We start from the raw sequence: 19824 nt of genomic DNA on the forward strand, positions 1-19824 counted from the left end.
TAGTGTGTATAAGTGTGGATGGCCTCTAGCGTGTAACAAACAGTTCATGGGGTTTCTACTTGGTGGTGATGGACAAGTGATATCTTTAATAGAAACTGAGTTCAAGCTTCAAACTCTGATACTTTTCTGTGCTGTGGATTTGTGGTAAAAAAAAATCCTTCATTGGTGCCAGGCAGTGCTAGGTGCTGGAATTCCAGACTGAATTAAAATGGGAATGCAAGAGGCACCAGCATTCATGATTCTCTTCCAGGCTGCAGCGTGACCAGCCACCTCATGCTCCTGCCACCACACCCTCCCGATACATGGGGCTATGTTTCTCAGACCTGTGAACCCAAATAAATTCTCCTTCCCTCTCTTGCCTTTGATCAATTATTTGTCCACAGTAGTGAAGAAAGAAACCAAGACACTGTTGAAAATGCTTTTACTGTTCCACATTGACTTTCAAAGGCAAGCTAGATTATTAGCAATCACAGTGACATGGGCCTTATTCAGGGACAATTCCCCACTGTGGAGGGTGCTGAAGCTCTGCAGCACCCAAGGTTGTCACCCAGGGCCTGGTAACAATGCATGGTCACAGTGCAGAGTGCTTTCCAATGTGCATTTGCAGAAAGTACAAAGGGCTTCCAAGTGAAATGTCATTGATTGGTTTCCATGTGTTCTTCTGAATGTCCGTGTTGGTCAATGTTTGGCAGTTATTGACAGACAAAAAGGATCATGAACTATACTTAGGAAAAATAATGTGCTGTGGAATCTTGACACCCAGGGAATAACACCATGCAGTAAATATTTGTTAGCATAAAAATCTAAAAGGCTCCGTGGCATGCTGGTGCCATGCCCTGAGTAGCTAGTGGTTTTCTTTGATTCGATAGCTTGAGAATCTCAGAATCATGCTGTGGTAAATACTGTTTGGGGGTTTCCACCCCACCTTATGTCATTTTGTTCCCAAATAAATGACGCCAAATCATAATATTTATAATAAGCCTTAAAAGCAGGAGAGCTGGGCAGAGGTCAGCCCTCTGTGCTATTTTGTCTACTTTCCTGTCAATAATCCTGAACTATCATTTGCCATGTTCCACCATGCTCTTATTCCCTCATGGACCTGCACTCACGATCCACCTACCCCATGGTGTCTTTTTCCTTCCTCTTCTCCTCTCCCTCAAGGTCTCTGCCTCAGACCTCAAGCCCAGGAGCCAAAGCTCCGCCTAACTTTCTTCTGCCTAGCTATGGGCCATTGGCATCTTTATTAACCAATAGTTTTAAATTAAGGAGCGAGGTTTGCACAGCAGAAGCTGGCACACAAGGGGACTCACTCACTTTGAGGCAAGTACACTTGGGTTACAGAATTTAGCAGTATAGTACATAGCAACAGACGAAACCTCAACAGAATCCTGTGACTGGGTGCAGAATCAATGCAAAATGGTCTTTGCTGAACTTTGCCAAACAGAGACACACAGGGACACCCAGAAATGGCAAGAAGGGACTGTGATGTTTTCTTTTTTGAACTGTCACATGAGGATATTCTAGAGAATGTGAGCCATACATACAGACAGCGATGGCACTCAGAAACAGATGTACAGTTAAATGATGCGTTTCAGACACATTCCGCACAGACCAGCCAAGATTCAAAGACCAGATATGTCTATCAGATCCTTTTCTGTTCTCGCCAGACCTGGCTACCACCCACCAAACCCACAGAGCACTTGTGAACAAGCAAGTGTCATTTTTCAATGCCGAGTGTTTGCCAAAAGTTACTGAATAAGTAATTGCTTTCCTGTTCACATCTGTGCTCACCAGCCTATAAAAACCTCAGGAGTGGAACAAAGACCATAATAGCACTGGCTGAGATATGAAGACTAAGAAAGAAGTCTCAGCTAGATTCAGCAGCCCTGTGGTTGAGCCAGGCTACACACAGCCAAGAGAGCAGCCTGATCAGCAATGGATTCGTTCTGTCTGGGCATTGTCCTGTATTATAGTTTATGAATTCTACCGCTAATACAAAATAAGAGGACACAAAAAATCTAGTTCAGATCAGTATCGGGGCCTGAGAAGGGTCCCGAATACCAGATGTCACTAAAACCAGATCAGAGCGGATGCTTCCGATGCTCTGATGGTGCATACTGGTCATGTGTTCACGGTGTCTGCAAGGCACAGCTTTGCAGCTGCACTGATACAGGATGCAAAGTCTGTGTCTACAGATTGGCCAGAGCATGGGCCCAAAGTGCCACTCTCAAAGAAGGGTGAACCAGAAACACAAACAGAAGCAAAACAAACAAACAATAAAACCCCTCAAAACCCCAGCAAAACCAAACTACCTGTTGTCAGCTGCTAGTCACCAAGGAATATTCCTACCTTCTCCAACTTCTTTTTAAAGCATCTCTGGCGATGGCCCTGACGTGGGCTCGATGCAGCCAATCTCGCTCATCATTAGGGAACTAACATGAAGTGATCTCAGGCTATAGTGCTAGGGCACTTGGCAGAAATGCACAGAAGCCTTTCTAGAGGGGCAGGTCCAGTCTGGGCCACTAGGATTAACCCCAAATCTGTCCCCAGGGGACAAGCTGGAAAGGTAAGGAGACAAGGCACCACGGGGAAACCAGCCGTGACTAGCGCCTCACTGAGCTTCATGTCTGGGGTCAGGCTGTCACCAGATCAAGACTGTGAGGCAACTATGAATAAAGTACCTTGAGAACTAAGGGACAGTAGGAGAAAACAAGAGATTAGGTAGGCAGTGTTAGCTGGCACACTGGATAGACCTGAAACAGACCAGAAGGAAGTGAAGAAGGTCATCAAGCCAAGAAGGACAATAGACAGCAAGTGAGGTTTAGTTAAAGAGAAAAACGGCAAACCGGAGGGCAGTTCTAAAGACTTCACCTAAATGGAACGAAGGTAATATGCTGAGAGGAGCGGAATACGTGGTGTGCTGTACCTGCGATCTGAAGGTTTAGGGAGATGAGGAACAGAAGAAATAGCTGAGAATATTCTTGAATTTAATAACATAAAAATGGCAGACAAAATTTCAGTACAACCAATTTGATGAATTTCAGGAAAATTAAAAATGACTCTTTGGGTATAATTTTGCCCTATGTGATTCATAGAATGATTTCTAATTAAAAAAGAAAAATACTGAAATTTAATGGGGCAGCCTGAGCTTTTCTTCAGTGATTTCAAGACTGAATGTCTGCTGTCCTCTCTCCATGGTACTCACCCACCCGACAGTTTCCCACACAGCAGGCACTGGGCCCGCAGACACAGGTGACACCACTCACCGGTCCACTTGTTAGGAAACTGCACAACTTCGACACCATCCGGGTAGGTTGTGTGCGTTGTTTGAGCGTCCGCATAATAATAAATCTGCGAAGACAGGGAAACCCACATTGGGAGGCAGTTCCCCTTACATTGTGAGCTCCAGGGAATCTGATCAATTGGTTCCAGTAGGTGGCTGAACGTACAGGCTCAGCAGGTGAGGGAGGCCTGACTGCATCTCTGGATGCTTCCACAGGTGTGGAACACAGGAGGTGGCGCTAGTCACTGACACCCCAGGAATGACAGTAGGCCATTGGTTACAGGGAGACTGTGGGGTGCAGCTTAGTCGTCAGTTTTGTACATGTTCTAACTCATTACCCGCTGGGCCTTCATACCTCATGGGACCTGTAGCTGGTGAGGTCTAGGTTTTGGTGGACATGGGCTGTGAGCCCCAGGGTCCCATGAATCCTACAGTTTTCAGATCATGAGAGTAGAGCTCACAAGTGCCTTAGGAATCCATGGACCTGAGCCTTGTGTGCTGCCATTTAACCTCAGTGTTTCTGATCGTCACGTCTCCCTTGGTTTCCAAGGAGAAAGAGAAGGAAGGAGGACAACATTTACAAAGTGGGAGGGTGATGGGTACAGGAGAGCGGGTGTTCCCGATGCTAAGGCCAGTCCCTAGATCTGAAGAGGGAGACATTAAAAAATAGCCGCAGCCAGGGCTAGAGTGGGATTGAGTGGGGTGGTTGTCTGAAAAGTAAGAACGTGGACAGAAGGCTCTTCTCTTCTCCTGATTCAAACTCCTGCCTAGTCACATCAGATACGTCCTCTGAGGTGGATCCATGTCTCTCTATCCACAGAAGAGGGGCAAGAAGATGGAGTGTCTTCAAATAGAGTCATATTATTGAAAAATCTGGAACTCTGAGATCTGAATGTGTTTTGGTTAGCGTCTGTCGACCAGGCACAGGCTAGAGTCATTTGAGAAGATGGAACAATAGTTGAGAAGATCCCTCCACTAGATCGCCCTATAGGCAAATCTGGGGGGCATTTTCCTGATGAGTGAGTAATGAGGTCCAGACCACTGTGTGAGTGGTGCCACACCTGAGCAGGTGCTTCTGGGTTGTAGGAAAAGCAGGCTGAGCAAGCCATGGGAAGCCAGCCAGTAAGCAGCGTTCCTCCATGCTTGCTTAGGCTCCTGCCTCCAGCTTTCTGCGGTGATGGTGACTTCCCTCGATATTGTGATGGGGACATGTAAGCCAAATAAATCCTTTCCTTCCCAAGTTGTTCTTGGTTGTGGTGTTTATTATAGCAATAGAAAGCAAACTAGGAAATAGAGCTTCTGTGTTCTATGATGTTTAAGCGTTCTCACTATATTAGCAACATATCTGAAAGCCATGGGCGTCGGGAGTGCCCCTGTCTCCACCGATACATAAGTACCATGCCTACCCTTTGCAAATCGGGAGACATAGGAAGGCAATAGCAGCTCCTGGACAGAGAGCCCCAGAGAGGGCCATGTTTGCTGACCAGAGTCTCACTGTCACCAGCACTGAGCAGGAGTCAGAGCAGGGGAAGTTCTCTCCCAGCTTGCACTGAGCCCTGTTCCCTCTCCTCCCTCATCCCTGTTGCTTCCCATCATCTGCCCATCCTTGCACCGTGTCTGCCTAAGAAATATGTTTGTGATCTCTATGCCCCAAGGTGACACAACACATCTCTTTGCCCCCACCCCCCAGGGCCATGCATTCCTGAAAGTCACCATTTAAATAAGTCTCCCAGGATTTCCTGGTTTATTTATTTTTTTCTCAGCCTATAGGTTAGCTCAGGTCTGTGGGAGGGCATCTGGATAACAACAACAAAAAAAAATTCACAGCAGAGGGTGGGACGCTGGTGGAAACAGCACTAATGTGCGACTCTGCAGGGTGAACCCATGAAGATTGCTTGCATCATACACCATGGACAAAATTCTCATTAGCAAGAAAGTTCTGACCTTCTGTCTTCCCTCATCTCCTGACATCAGGGGAACAAAAGTACACACATCTATAAAAGGTTTGCTAGTCACTGGGTAGGCTCTGATTCTGAAAGAATACAAGTGTGTGTGTCTATGGCACGCACCACTCTCTGATCGGACTTGACCTTCTTCATGTCACCATTAAAAAACTTGATGAGGGTGGTCTTCTTGTCAGCACTGATCTCTTTCCTGGTTCCATTGGGGAAGGTGATGATAGTTCGCCCATCACTGAGCAACCTCTCCACCTTGATGGACACACAGAAATGCCCAGGTGAAGAGTTAGAGCAGGCATGATGAACACATTTCCTCTATTTCCTCTTGTATTCAAAATCACTGCCCACTGTCTGCCTGGCACACTGGATCCTAGCAGCTACACACATACATAAAGACATGCACACACACGTGTGCGCACACACACATGCACACACAAACACACACACAAATATACATACAGGCACACACGCACATGCACACACACATGCACAGACATGCACATACACACACATGCACACACAAACACACATGCACATACATACAAACATGCACAGACACATGCACACACAGGCAAACATGTACACACACATGCACACACACACACACGCACATGCACACACATGCATACAACCTATACTGAGGAGCTTCTATCCTTGGCCTGCATGTGGTTGTCAATAGGAAGTGTAATGACTTGTTCCTCAGTGTCTGCCTTCCTTCAAGTTGACACTGTGCACTTGTCGTGAGTCTATATGATCCATCAACCCAGGACTGGTGAACCTGAAATCCTGGGCCAGATAAAATTGCACGATTTCTATGTAAAAATGAACTTTTGTGCTTATTTTGTCTTCCCCCTTCATCCTCTTGTCTCATACACAACACTAAACTGTTTCAATTAATAATGAGTAAATAAGTAACTCCAAATGCATACTGCTAGGCTCTCAGTAGAAAACATTATCCCTTTAAAGATTAATGCAAACAGACACCGGCAGAGAGGACCTCAGTTTGCTATGCCAATACAACCTCTCCCATTCTGCCTGCCGTGCCCCTTGCTCACATCAGAAGACCATGTTGAGTGATGGAGGACCCTGAGATGGTTTGAGTCACTACAACATTCATACAGTAGTGAAGTCGCCTAATGCAATTCTGAGAGACTGTCATGCATGATCACGAGATTTTCAAAGTTTTCACTATTAAAATAGGAGATGAACCACCAAAGAGGATATAAAACTGATTGTTTTCTAGTTTAGACCGTGTCATTGCTTTTTCATTTTTTTTAACATAGTAGATAAGTGTGTAAAAACATATTTGACAGGATGTAAAATCTAATCTGACTCTCAACGGCTTCAGAATGGCTAGTCTAATTGTGTAGAGTTCATCAAGATGTATAGACTTGAGCTGGGGAGACGGCTCAGCTGTGAAAGGCTAGACTCACAACCAAACATATATGTGAAGTATACACTTTGAGTCTGATTAATTCTATTGTGTGACTTTTCTCATTGCAAATTTTTTATGATAAAGTTTTAACTAAAAATATAATTTTTAACATAAAATTGAATGAACAAGAAAATAATTCAGCATATCCAATGCAAGGCACACATAGATTCAAGGTAAGACGTCAGAAGACACAGTACTATAATGGGGAATCAGAGAGCTGGGGAGTGTGGCTGATATTAGGTTACAAGACAGAAAGCTCATTCCAGAGTGTCGTTTGCCATGGACCACCTGCTTAACACATTTATACCCTGTGGCTTCTGATGCCCAAGCCAGTGATTGATCCATAACTTGTTGGCCTAACCAGCAATGGCCCTCCTTCTTGTCTGTGCTTTGTTCGGCTGTGTTTCTTTGCTTGACAACCATGTGAAGCAACCACACTAAAGAAAGGCTTTGTGGTTTAGGAATGTAGCTCAGTTGGTAGACTGTTTGCCCAGGATGCTTGAGGCCCTGGGATCCCCAGTAATCCCGGTCTTCAGGAGTTGGAGAATCAAAAGCTCAAGGTCATTGTGCCACATGGTGAGCTTGAATACATAAGACCTGAGAACTGTCTAAGAGGAGAAGGGAGAGGAGGAAAAGGAGGCACAGGAAGAAGAGGGATGGAGGAAGGTGGGAGAGGAAGAAGAAGGGGAGGAAGGGGGAGGAGGAAGGGGAAGGAAGAGGAAGAAAGGGGAGGAGAAGGAAAGTAGGATGAAGAGGGTAAAGAAGGGGAGGAGGAGGAAGGGGAAGAAGGAGAGGAGGAGAAGGAAGAGGGTGAGTAAAAGGAAAATGAAGAGTTTGAGGAGGAAAGGGAAGAGGAGGAGAAGAAGGAGGAGGAGAAAAAGGAGGAGGAAAAGGAAGAGGAGGAGGAGTGGATAGAGGAGGAGGAAGAAGAAGAGGAGAAGGAGGAGGTTAAAATAAAAAGCTGTGAAGGCAAGCAACCTTGCTCATCTGCTTAAAGCATTCTCTGCTTTCAAGGGTGAAGATCTACAGCCCAAAGTTCCAAAAACAAAATGAAATGTGGACTCTCTCCAGCAAGAGAGCGAGAAAGTGAAGGTGCTTTGGGCAAAAAGCTGGGCCACAGCCGCTCACCCCTTCCCACCCTTCCTGAGACAACCCCAGCCCTCTGACAGCAACACTCTGGGACAAAAGTGCTTCTTGAGGTAGTTGTTGGGAGGCTCTGAGGGCAGAGGGGTGGGTGGATGCTCCTAACAGAGCTGGGGTTTGTTACTGGAAGAAGCTGGTTATCAGTGATGCTCTAGAGAGGTGCACCAGCCACTAGCTTATAGCCCCATGGCAGACAGCATGGCTCAGACTACACAGCACAGAGAACATAGCAGGGAAAGATTATGTGCAGCAGAAACCTACCTTGCCATTTGAGTGTCGCTTTTCCTGTGTCTCATCATCCTTCGTAGTGTCTGAGGTTTGTGGTACTTCTTTAGGAGCTCTTGACTTTGCTGGAAGATTCTATAAAGAGAGTATAACGACTGCCCCCACTGTCCCCATCCCCAGCTGTGAGAATCAAAGGCCTATCACTGCTGTGAGAACCATAGGTCCTTCAATACTGGGAGGACCACAGGCCCATCAATGCTGGGAGAATCATAGGTCCATCAATGCTGGGAGAATCATAGGTCCATTAATGCTGGGAGAATCATAGGCCCATCAATGCTTGGAGAACTATAGGCCCATGAATGCTGGGAGAACCACAGGCCCATGAGTGCTGGGAGAACCATAGGCCCATCAATGCTTGGAGAACCATAGGCCCATGAATGCTGGGATAACCACAGGCCCATCAATGCTGGGAGAACCATAGGCCCATCAATGCTTGGAGAACCACAGGCCCATCAATGCTGGGAGAACCACAGGCCCATCAATGCTGGAAGAACCATAAGCCCATCAATCTTGGGATCACGTTTGTGTTTGTAAAGATGTTTCTTCCTCTTGTGTTCTCCATCTATACTGGGGTGAGTGTGGTGACAGTCACCCAGTTCTGATTCTGTGTGCATGTCACTGAGGCCTTGAGGGGATCAGTAGCTGGAATCTGATTAACTAAACCTGTCTTACCTTTGCTGATTAGGCTGGGAATGGTTACTGACTATTTTTAGGGGATCCTCCCACTGTCTACCTTTACATGGTAAATAACTTTATAGCCCGTGCCATGGATCCAGGGTATTTCTGCTACCTTTGGGTTTTTATTCCATTCGTTTCTACTGAGCATTGCAAATAAGAACAGAATAATACTTTGGCTTCTCGATCCTTAAAGTTACAGAAACTCTACCCGCTTTGCCTACAGGTCTGATGCAGTCCTCTGATGGTTACAGGAATGCCAGTTCCACTCATCTGAAAGGCTAAGTGTGCTCAGATACTGAGGGAGCATTTGCAGCCATAACAGCCTCCAGTGCTCATGGGAGCAGCCATGTCTGCCTCAACCTCCAGGTCTGTCTTTCCCCAGCCTCCCCACCAGATAAAACTCTACCTACCTGCAGCCACAGTGCATTCGGGGAAAAACAAGGGAGGGCCCTGCTTGCTCGAGCCTGTAGGAGAAGCTCACCTTCCGAAGTCTCTGGATTGGAGGACCAGATATCTGAAACAACGGAGAAGGTGATTTCAAGAGACTGTGCACACACAGTGAAAATGTCATAGTCCCAGTGCAGAGTTCCAAGTCTGAATTAAGTTTCCTGAAGTCACTGTGCAAATACCAGTGGCTGACTGTGTGGAAATCAGGAAGTGCTGAGGGCAAACAGTCAACCTTTGTCCACTGGTGGTGGTAGCCCAAATAACTAAGCTAGAAGAGGGTGGTGTCTGCCCCAGTAGGGGGTGGACATAGGAAGAGAAAAATTACAAATTCGTGACAATTGCCCACTAGACACTTAGAAGGAAATGGGCAGTTGGGAAGGAACACTGTGTATCCAGGGCAGTTGGAAATGGGCAGAAAGATCATGCTCACAGAGGAACCGAGAGCAGCAGACCTGTAGCCAAGAGCAGAGACAATACTGCATGAATACTTGCTTGCTCTCTTTCAACTAACTCTCTCCTTTCTTATACTATTCAGGACCCCTTGACTAGGGAATAGTGCCGCCCACTATGGGCTGAGTCTTACTATAACAATTCACAAGGCAGTGAGTTGTCTTGTAAACTCTTCACAGACATGTCTATGGGCCAACCTGATGAAAATAACTCCTCCTCAGAAGGGAGGTGATTCTTGGTTGTATCAAGTTGACAGTTAAAAGCAACCAACACACAGGTTATGGTAGGTGTGGTCATTGGCACATTTGGTCTCCATTCAGAGGCGATGTTTGAGGAGGTTCAGTTGGTATGACCTTGATAGAGGAAACATATTACTTGGGGGCTGGCTTTAAGAGTAAAAAGCCTTGCTTACTACCAGTTTTCTCTGTTTTGTGCTTCTAGTACCTGCCATTATGAGCGAATGCTCTGGAAAGAACGAATAAACTCTGTTGTGGTCATCACGGTGCTTTATCACAGCAACAGAACTGAGACACAGAGAGTACAAAAATGCCACAAAGACCTGCTGGGTGGGGTGCTTACCCATGCACAAGGGTCTGAGGTTCAGTGTGTCAAAGGGGACCCACAAGGACTATGCACTGGGGTGGGTAGGAGCCAGGCTACAGGTGGGTGAGAGTTCTCTCTGCCCACAAGGGGTGCAGCTGAGCCCAGCAGCCAAGGCTCTGTGTAAAGGCTCCTAGGCAGAGATCATGCGTGCACACACATGCAGGGGCAGACCCAAGAGCACAGAGAGTATGATGACCACCTCTGGCAGCAGCTGAAGGGGAGCATTCTTCCTTACTGTTGTGGGGTACTCAGAGCCTGCAGGTGGGACCCACAGGGACAGGAGAAGCTGTAGACTTGGATGGACAGCTTGAGCTCAGAGGGAGGTCAGGCAAGTGCTGGGGAGGCCAGGAGAGCCCAAGTGTCCGGGCTGAGGATGGCCCTGGAGAGCCAGCCTGGGCTCTGCAAAGGTGTTGGGAGAGGTTACCAAGACAGACGGAGGAGCTCAAGTTGGAATCAGAAAATAGTCAGAACCTAGGGAGTTCTTGAGGCCTCACCCACATGCCACATCCCAGATCTTAATGGTCCCTCCCAGTGAGCATCCAGCAGGGACTGGACTCCTGCTCCCATTTCTTCTCACCAGCCAGTGACTCTGTGTCCAGGAATGTGCTGTCAGAAAGTGGTTCTGGTGACATTCTGCCAAAGCCTCTTCGCAGAAATTTGGAAGACATGTGGATAACCTGGGTACAGACAGAGTCACAAAACCAGCATGTCATTTCCTCCAGCCATGCCCCCAAGCCATTGACCAGGTGCTGTGCACAGTCATGAGCTCTCAGGTGCCTCAGACACTTCTCGGGCTCTATCAAGAGCACTGGACTGTGTTCCCCGGATTCAGGCAATTGATGCAATGTAGAAAATCCCCACCCATACACTAGGTTAAAAAAAGACCCCTGCCACTCTAATCTTGTCTTAGCACCGAAGGCACATATGCAGACAGTTTTCTAATCTATAGAAACATCGTCATGTTTAACAAATCCCTGAGTCCATTTTGAGTAGCAAAGTGAGTGTTCTTACTGGACTTCATTCCACTGGGATAAAGCAGGTTGCGTTCCTGGGACGAGGAGGTGAGAGGTGGGGAGAGGAAAGGGCTGGCAAAGGGCCTTCTGCTCTAGCATGAGGACCCAAGTTCAGATCCATAGGCCCCACAAGAGAACGGGTGGGGCAGTGTCCCTATAACCGCAGCAGCCACAAAGCACAGGCAGGAGGATGCCTGAAGCTTGCTAGCCAGAGAGCAGAGTCAACCAGAGAAGGCCAGGCTCAGAGAACACGTCTCACAAAACAAGGTAGAGGGCCCAGGGAGCCCACCCAGTGGTTAAAGCTGCTGCTGTTTCAGAGGAGCCCAGTTCGGTTCTCAGCATTTATGTTGGATGAATCGCAGTCAGTTTTAACTCTACAGCAAGGGATTTTATTCTTCCCATGATGATGTTCTCGTCTGGTCTCCATGGGTACAGACACACAGGTAAAAGCAATTTTTAAAAATGATGTGAAAATGGATACAGGAAGACAATACACACATACACACACACACACACACACACATACATACATATATACATACATGCATACATACACACATACACACATACACACATACATACATACACACATACACACATACATACATACACACATACATACACAAACACATACATACATACATGCATACATACACACATACACACATACACACATACACACACACATACATACACACATATATACATACACACATACACACACATACATATATACACACATACACACATACATACATACACAAATACATACACACATACATACATACACACATACATACATGCATACATACATGCATACATACATACACACATACACACATACACACATACACATATACACACATACATACATACATACATACATACACACATACATACGTACACACATACACACATACATACATACACGCATACACGCATACACACATACACACATACACACATACATACATACATACATAAATACATACATACATTAAACACTTTTGAAACAAGGTATAGACAGATACTGGAAGACTGCCCACACAAAGACAGAGAGGGAGAAGGATGGAGGGATGGAGGGCAGAAAAAAGGGAAGGCAGAGAGAGGGAGGGTTGGAGGGGTGGCAGGGAGAGGGAGAGACAGGGACTATACACAATCAGTATAAGCTCCCAAGGTCACCTTTTCATCTAAAGATGTAAAAGACAGCCTTTCGTCCAGCGAGTCTGTTCCACCAGTGGCCATTGTACTTCCATTTTGAGGACTTCCGGAAGGCACATCATCTCTTTCATCCCATGACGTCGTTCTCTCGGAATCTACTGCCTCTATCTGTATGTACACTGGCTACAAACAAACGTGGGGGGGTTGTATTAGCATCAGTAGCACTGCCCCAACGTGTGTCAGTTAACGCAACACATTTGCTACCCCACAGCCCTCTGTAGATGGCAGTATACAAAGGGTTCACAATCTGTCATCTAGAGGTTTGATACTACAGTGCTTAAAGGGCACGTTTAACAAATTTTAAAAACAAGTTTCTAGCCTTTGTCCTATTTTAAAAAATCACCCCCCTCATGCACACATAGCTCTGCTAAGCAGTCTTGCTGCATTCAGATTAGTGATTACACCTACTCTCTTCTTCTGTGGCCCCCAAACTAGCAGCAGAACCCTGGTACAGAGGAGAGCATGCAGAAAGGCCACACGTGCAAACCACAGGCAGGCAGGGACACCCGAGGGCAGGGGCTCGCAGGCTTAAAGGGCACAGTGAGGGAGGGACGCGTTTTAAACAGCTCACTAATGCTGGGATCTCTTAGTGACAGCTTGAGTTAGGAGAGTTAGCACTGGATTCCGTCCAGGCTGGTGAGATTTCTGTGACCTGTGAGTGCTTCCTTCTTCTCGCTGACCTCGGTTCCAAACCATCACAGGACCCCAAGACTGAGACTAAACAACTCTAACTCTCCTGCCCTTCCATTACCCAACTTTAGCTGAGCATGTGGAAAACAAAGTTTATTTAAAGTTTTTTTTATATATAATTTATTTTGATGATAGTCTTTTCTTTCCCCCAGCTCCTCTCCACTTCCCTACTGCACTACTTCATGTTCTATCATCTATCTATCTATCTATCTATCTATCTATCTATCTATCTATCTATCTCAAAAATAACAAAAAACAACAAAATAAAAAGCACACAAATGAAAAATCGAAATAGATTAAAAAAAAAAAACACACACACACATACACACTGAAGAACTCGAATTGTCTCTTTCCCAGGAGGTATCATTTGTAAACAGCATCCCAGTCCACTTCCCCTTCTTAGTGCTGGGATTTTATTCAGTTTGAACCCGTACAGGTCTTAGTGTGCTGTTGTGGTCTCTGTGAGTTCATAGTGTGTCAGCCCTGTTGTGTCTGGATGATGCTGTTTCTGTGGAGGCGTGAGGGGGAGGGGCTTGAGGAAGATAACCCTTCTAGGACCAAGTGCCTCAAAGCCTCTCTCTTCACACTGTCCTCTTGTGCTTTTCTATGTTAATTACCGCCTATGCAAGAAGAAACGCCTCTGGCGAGGGCCAAGTTGGCACTGATCTATGGGTATAGCTATGTGTTATTAGGACTCATTTTATTGATATTTATTGATATGATAGCAGAATAATTCTATTTGGTTTTCTCTTTGGCTCATAACCTATCTAGCCTCAGTTTCTTGGCCAGTTTAGCAGCGTTGGGTATGGGTTCTATCTCCTTGAGTGGTCCTTAAATTCAACAGATTAAATTTAATAAATTAAATTCAATAAAGGAGTGGCTGGTTATTCCCATAATATTTATGCCATGATTGCACCAATATATCTTGTGGACAGGTCTCTGTTTTAGGTAAGTGGGTTTGGAATGGGTGCTACTGACGATTACCTTTCTCCCCTGGTAGCACGCAGGGTGCCTCATAACACCATGAACACTAGGTGAAGGAAGCTTCTAGTGGCTAAGAGTTTAATTTCTCCATTTCAATGAGGAAACTCTGTCTTCCAAAATCAGAGCCTTACAAATCAGTGTGTAGAGAGCAACCAATAGTCTTAGCTATAGCCTGTTATGTCTGGGGAGTTCCATTGGACCCCTCTGGCCAATGACTCAACAAGACACTGCAGGATTTATTTGGTGGGGTAAGATGTCTAGTTGGAGTATTGTCTTTCCCATTATATAGTATATCCATTTAAATTTCTTCTCTCTGTCTGTGTGTGTGTGTGTGTATGTGTGTGTGTACAACTGAGAGAGAATGTGTCTCTGTGTGTGTGTACAAGTGAGAGAGAGAGAGAAAGAAAGAGAGAGTGAGAGGAAGTGAGGGAGGGAGAGAGGGAAAGGGAAATGGGAGGGGGAGGGGAAGGGAGAAAAGAGGTGAGAGGGGAGGGGGAAGGTAGAAAGGGGGAGAACGTATCCTGAGATACAGGACTTACTTCTTTGGAGACTATCTACAAGTGTGGAGTGGGTGTTTTAATTTGCACACTCTCCCCTGAAGAAGAAGGGCAGTGTGAACCTTCAACCCTGTGTCTCCAGTGCTTCATACAAACACACATACACACATGCACACACACGCACACGCACACACACACACACACACATGTGTACATGTGGCTGACTTCCTGATGTCATTCCTAGAACCTTGTTTGACTACAACATCCCTGGACACATACACACACACACACACATACACACACACACACACATACACACACACACACACACACACGTGTACATGTGGCCGACTTTCTGACATCATTCCTAGAACATTGTTTGACTGTGACATCCCTGGACAAATGTAAAAGTGTGGCACTCACAGACTTGCTCTGTTGCTTCTGTTGTTGTTCAAAGATGTGTGTTCGTGGTGCAGATGCTGTTTCTATCCGCAGTCAAATGAGGAGTGGCATCATGCACAGTCAGAGAGCATTTGAGAACTCGCCAAGTGGTTACTCACAGAGAGGAAAGCCTGACATCTGAAGATTTGGAGTTGTACATAACCCACTTAGCATTAGCAAGGGGTAGTGGAAACATGACAGCAAAAGGCTATGTAAAGTCTCTCACAGGACCCCACTCAGCTTCTACCAGTGGCAGCAGCCAGCTCCCAGTCACTGAGTTACCAGGTTGGCTCTAAGTCCTATTTCCCCCTGTGCCTGGGTAGAGCTAATGACAGGATCCAGTCCATCAGTTAAGGTAAAGTAGAAACCTGGAGTCCTGAGGTGTCCTGGTGCGCAGCTGTTCCATCAGAGCCCGTGAGTGTCCTGGAGACAGGGTGGGGACATGCCCTCCCCGGGGCTCATAGGAAGGCTGAGTCAAAATTTGCTATCAGTGCTGAGTGGTTTATGCTTGACAGACAGTTAAGCCCTCCTGGGGTACCCAGTGGAGACAGTGTGCCTGCCTGGGAGGGTGCATGCCTTCATATGCGGTGTTATCTCTGTAATGCAGAGAGTCTGCTGTACCAGAGTTTTGGATGCTCTTGGCGGGGCTGACGAGCCTGTAGAGGTTTTGGTGGCCTCCGTATCCTGCTTCTTCAAGGTCTTCAGTTCTGCTCGGATCTCCTGGTTCTCCTTTATCAGAGCGTCGATCTGGCTTTGGAGGTCTTTGTGAGCTACACACCACCAAGATGACTGCCTTGTGAGCTCTGTCCCAAGGTCACAGATCTGCTTCTGCAGACCCTGGGATGGGAAGAGAGTGACAGGCACTTATCAGACGACCTGCAGGTGGACCAAACCCCAGAGTCCTCCCCCGCCCCGACCGGAGAGATCGTGGACCCGTGGGACACTGTCTGTCTCTAAGGAGAAAACAGGATGTTCACAACTCCAGTCACTGTCCCCAAGTGTGTCAACTGTGAGCTATTCTACACACCCCAACTAGATCTACTGGATGGTGAGGTACAGTCAGTGCTAGCACATTTCTGTAAGAGGAATCTACTTTTCTTCCTCAGCCTCCTCGGGGGCAGTTGAAAAGGAGCTGCCACCAGGAGTCTGAAAAATGTTGGGACCCAGTCCTTGTTGGCATTTCCTCTAGGCTCTGCCCAAAAGTTACCTAGCAACAGATTGCATCACTGCCCTCCAGGTACCAGCCAGGAACCAGACATATAAGAAGACCACTTCTCTCTCTCCCCCTCCCCTCCCCTTTTTCCTCTCTCCTACCCCATCCCCAGCTGACCTCTTCCCCCTCTCTCTCTTCCTCTCTTTTCTGTCCTTCTCTGTCCCCTTTCTCTGCCTCTACCCCCTTCCCCAGGTCTCCTTCCCTTCCAGCCAATAAACTCCCTTTTTATACTAGGCCTGTCACATGGCTGATTCCTCAGGGGAACACCTTGACCTGATCAGCTGAGGTGCCCCTCCCACTGCATCACAACACCACATTTTATAGAACACATAACTGTCCTGACTTCCTTGTTGGGAGACCTCAGAGAGACCCCACCTAACCTCTCTGGGCCTGCTTCTTTCCCCCCAGAGAGCTGAAATAAAATAACCTTGCATTATTATCTGAGTATGGGGACTACCCATCATTGTTGATATTACTTGTAAAAGGCCACTAGGTTTTGTGTGTGTGTGTGTTGGCTCTTTATTTTAAGGTCACATACATTCAACTATACACATAACAGGTATCACGAGATGCCTGCATCAGCCACTCCCACATGCCTTGAGGAGCTGATGGCAAATGTTAAGAATTGAGTGAGGACATGCTCTTCAGCCTCTGCCAATCACAGGACAGTCATATCTATCACCTGGAGATGCCACTGGGATTGACAAAGCCAGGTCCAGGATCTCCTTCCCCTGCAGCTAATGCTTTTTCCATCAGCTGCTGCCCCAGAGCCTCTAAGGTTTGTCCTTTATCCTGTCAGTTCACCAAAGATTTCCTGCTCAGTATCAAAGAAGGTATCCCGGCAAAGGTCCAACATTTGGGAGATGTTAGTCCTAAGGGATTGTGTGTGTGTGTGTGTGTGTGTGTGTGTGGGTGTGTGTGTGTGTGTGTGTGAAAGAGAGAGAGAGAGAGAGAGAGAGAGAGAGAGAGACAGAGACAGAGACAGAGACAGAGACAGAGAGACAGAGACAAATAGAAACAGAGAGAGACAGAGACAGAAACAGATAGACACAGAGACAGATAGCTACAGAGAAACAAAAAAGCCAGAGAGAGGAGGAGAGAGAGGAGAGAAAAGAGAGGGGGAAGAGAAGTGAGAGGAGAGAGAAACAGAAAGAGATAGACACATACACAGAGAGACAGAAAGAGACAGAGAAAGAGGCAGACAGACACATACACACACACCACACACACACACACACACACACAGAGAGAGAGAGAGAGAGAGAGAGAGAGAGAGAGAGAGAGAGAGAGAGAGAGAGAGAGAGAAAGATGCAGCAGAATGGGCTGGGGTCTCAGTAGCCTAGTAACCTGACTAACTTACTCCTGCCTTAGTCTCTGCCGCATACTAACAGCACCAGCCAGGTGGAACTGGTGTAACGCATCTTTGGCAGGACATTTGAGATTCAAACTGTAATGCCAACTCACAGGAGTTCTCAGACCCTAGAAAACCCTGACACCAGCAAGCCATTGACTCTGGAAGAAGGGTGAACAATATATCAGTGACTTGGTGTCAAATTCCTTAGGTAAGATTCAGAGATGCCTGACAACTCAGGACTCCTGCTCCACCTCCTCATCATAAAACCACCATTTCCTGACCATTCCCGTAAGAAGATAACCCTGTGACCTTGTGATGTTCTCTGTGGGATAGTCTGATATATGTGCTGCCCATGCCCCTCCATCTCTCTTCAACAGTGCTGTGTGACATCTATGACCAGGAGCTCGCACCCTGCCCCTCCACACACATTAGGAATCTAACACAGGGTGGGGAACCCAGGAGTAGGGTGCTGTTCCTAAAGAGTTCCCAAGCCAACTCTACACACAACAATCTGTTCTGCCTGTGGATGTAAACCCTCTGCTCCATCCTTACACCCATCCTTGCCTTTGCTTTCTGAGAGAGGTCTAGAATATGAATCTTCTATGAAAAGAATCCTTGAAATCTTGAAGAGTCCTCTCATGGTCCTTTCATGCCTCAGAAAGAATGTTCCCTTCTCGAATGTGCTCTGTGAGGACCATGCATCAAGGCCCCAACCTCTGCATGATCAGGCTCCTGGTTGGCTACTTGGTGACTTCTTCTGTAGCCTCTGAGTCCCTTATTACAAGGAGATCCTCACACATTCAGTCAAAAGTTCTGGGTTTTATGCTGTAGCCACCAAGCACAGGCTTTGTGATACTCACAGGCCACTTTCTAAAGTAAGGACCAAATACTTCTCCCAGGTTTGTAGCATGACTCAGTATTGACAAAACATGAGATATGTTTAGGCAAGGACCTAGTGCTAACTAAACAAGGTCAACACTAAGGTCATGGTGGCCCTGTCACTATATCACCAACGCCCAGAGAAAGCCCTCAGATATACTGTGACGTGTGTCTTCCTAGATCTCTAACAACTACTGGAAGACAAAGTTTACACATCAGGTTTTCCGTGGACTTCTTCAGTTGGCCTAGGGAAAGCTGCAGCCTTGTTCTGAGAACAAATGGGATCAGAGCCTAAGAGAGGTTACAGTCCAGCCTTCCATGGAACAAGGGACTGGATGTGTGAAAGTCCTTGTGTGTGTGAGTCTGTGTATGTCAATGTCTGTTTCTATGTGTGTGCCTGTGTGTGTGTCTCTGTGTGTATCTGTGTGTGTGCCTGTGTGTGTGTCTGTGTGCTTGTCTCTGTGTGTGTATGTTAATAGGAGACACTTTGCAGGCAGACAGGGGAACCTGGCAAGGATCCGGGAGTTTACTGGCATGCTTTAAGGAATGCAAATGTCCTGACATTTTGGAGCCATTTTCAGAAGCCTAGAGCCTTCTCCAGAACTAGAAGAAGGGAGCCAGGATGTTTGTCTAGTGTTATCAGCTCTACACCTCTGTACCTGCCACTCAGAGGCATCACAGAGGTGGAACCAGAGCTTGTCCCAGGAGAGTGAGCTCACACTGACATGGCCCTAAAGGGCAACCAGACGTGTATAAAGGAACAGCAGATCTCAAGACCAGAAGCAGAGTTCTACCCACTACAGTGTCCCATTCGAGGGACACACTGCCTCTCAGCTTACCACAACCTCGTTAAGCTTGCTGTCATCCCCATGGATCTGGGCTGTAGTCTCCATCTTCCTCTTCTCATGGTTGGACCCTCCTCCCTGACTCAGGTCCTCTAACATGGCTTGTCTCTGCTGACTCCTTAGCCTCGAGGTGACCAGTAAGCATTCTGGTTGTAAAGGAGAACAGACAGAGAGTTTCTTACTGCATCCCACCTCTGCCCCTCTGAGTATTACCCAGTGGCCTTCCCATCTTCCCATTCACAATAGAGAATACACAACTGTGCTTCACTATGTCCTGCCATCCTCCTCCCTGGGAACAGTCCCCACTGGGAGCTGACCAAGAAAAGGTTCCCCTGTCTGGAAACCACAGAATGGAAAGGACCCAGTCACTTACAAGTGCTGTGTCCCCAGAGGAGGGTGGAAAAC

General features: G+C 46.8%; 1 protein-coding gene across 1 annotated transcript in view; it reads right to left on the bottom strand.

Annotated features, from left to right (window-relative positions):
• Positions 1 to 19533, bottom strand: part of Tcp10l2 (t-complex 10 like 2) — a 21611-nt gene extending 2078 nt beyond the window's left edge. The window contains exons 1-8 of the mRNA XM_028782642.1: positions 19414 to 19533; positions 15750 to 15965; positions 12478 to 12639; positions 10860 to 10959; positions 9193 to 9296; positions 8081 to 8179; positions 5353 to 5493; positions 3267 to 3351 (exon numbers count right to left, since the gene is read on the bottom strand). Of these exons, the coding sequence (XP_028638475.1) occupies positions 3267 to 3351; positions 5353 to 5493; positions 8081 to 8179; positions 9193 to 9296; positions 10860 to 10959; positions 12478 to 12639; positions 15750 to 15965; positions 19414 to 19518 (1012 nt within the window). The 5' untranslated portion in view covers positions 19519 to 19533. The remainder of the gene's footprint in view (positions 1 to 3266; positions 3352 to 5352; positions 5494 to 8080; positions 8180 to 9192; positions 9297 to 10859; positions 10960 to 12477; positions 12640 to 15749; positions 15966 to 19413) is intronic.
• Between the last annotated feature and the right edge of the window lie 291 nt (positions 19534 to 19824).

Source organism: Grammomys surdaster, unplaced genomic scaffold (genome assembly GCF_004785775.1).
Source record: "Grammomys surdaster isolate TR1022 unplaced genomic scaffold, NIH_TR_1.0 810, whole genome shotgun sequence".
NCBI classification, from domain to species: Eukaryota; Metazoa; Chordata; class Mammalia; order Rodentia; family Muridae; genus Grammomys; species Grammomys surdaster.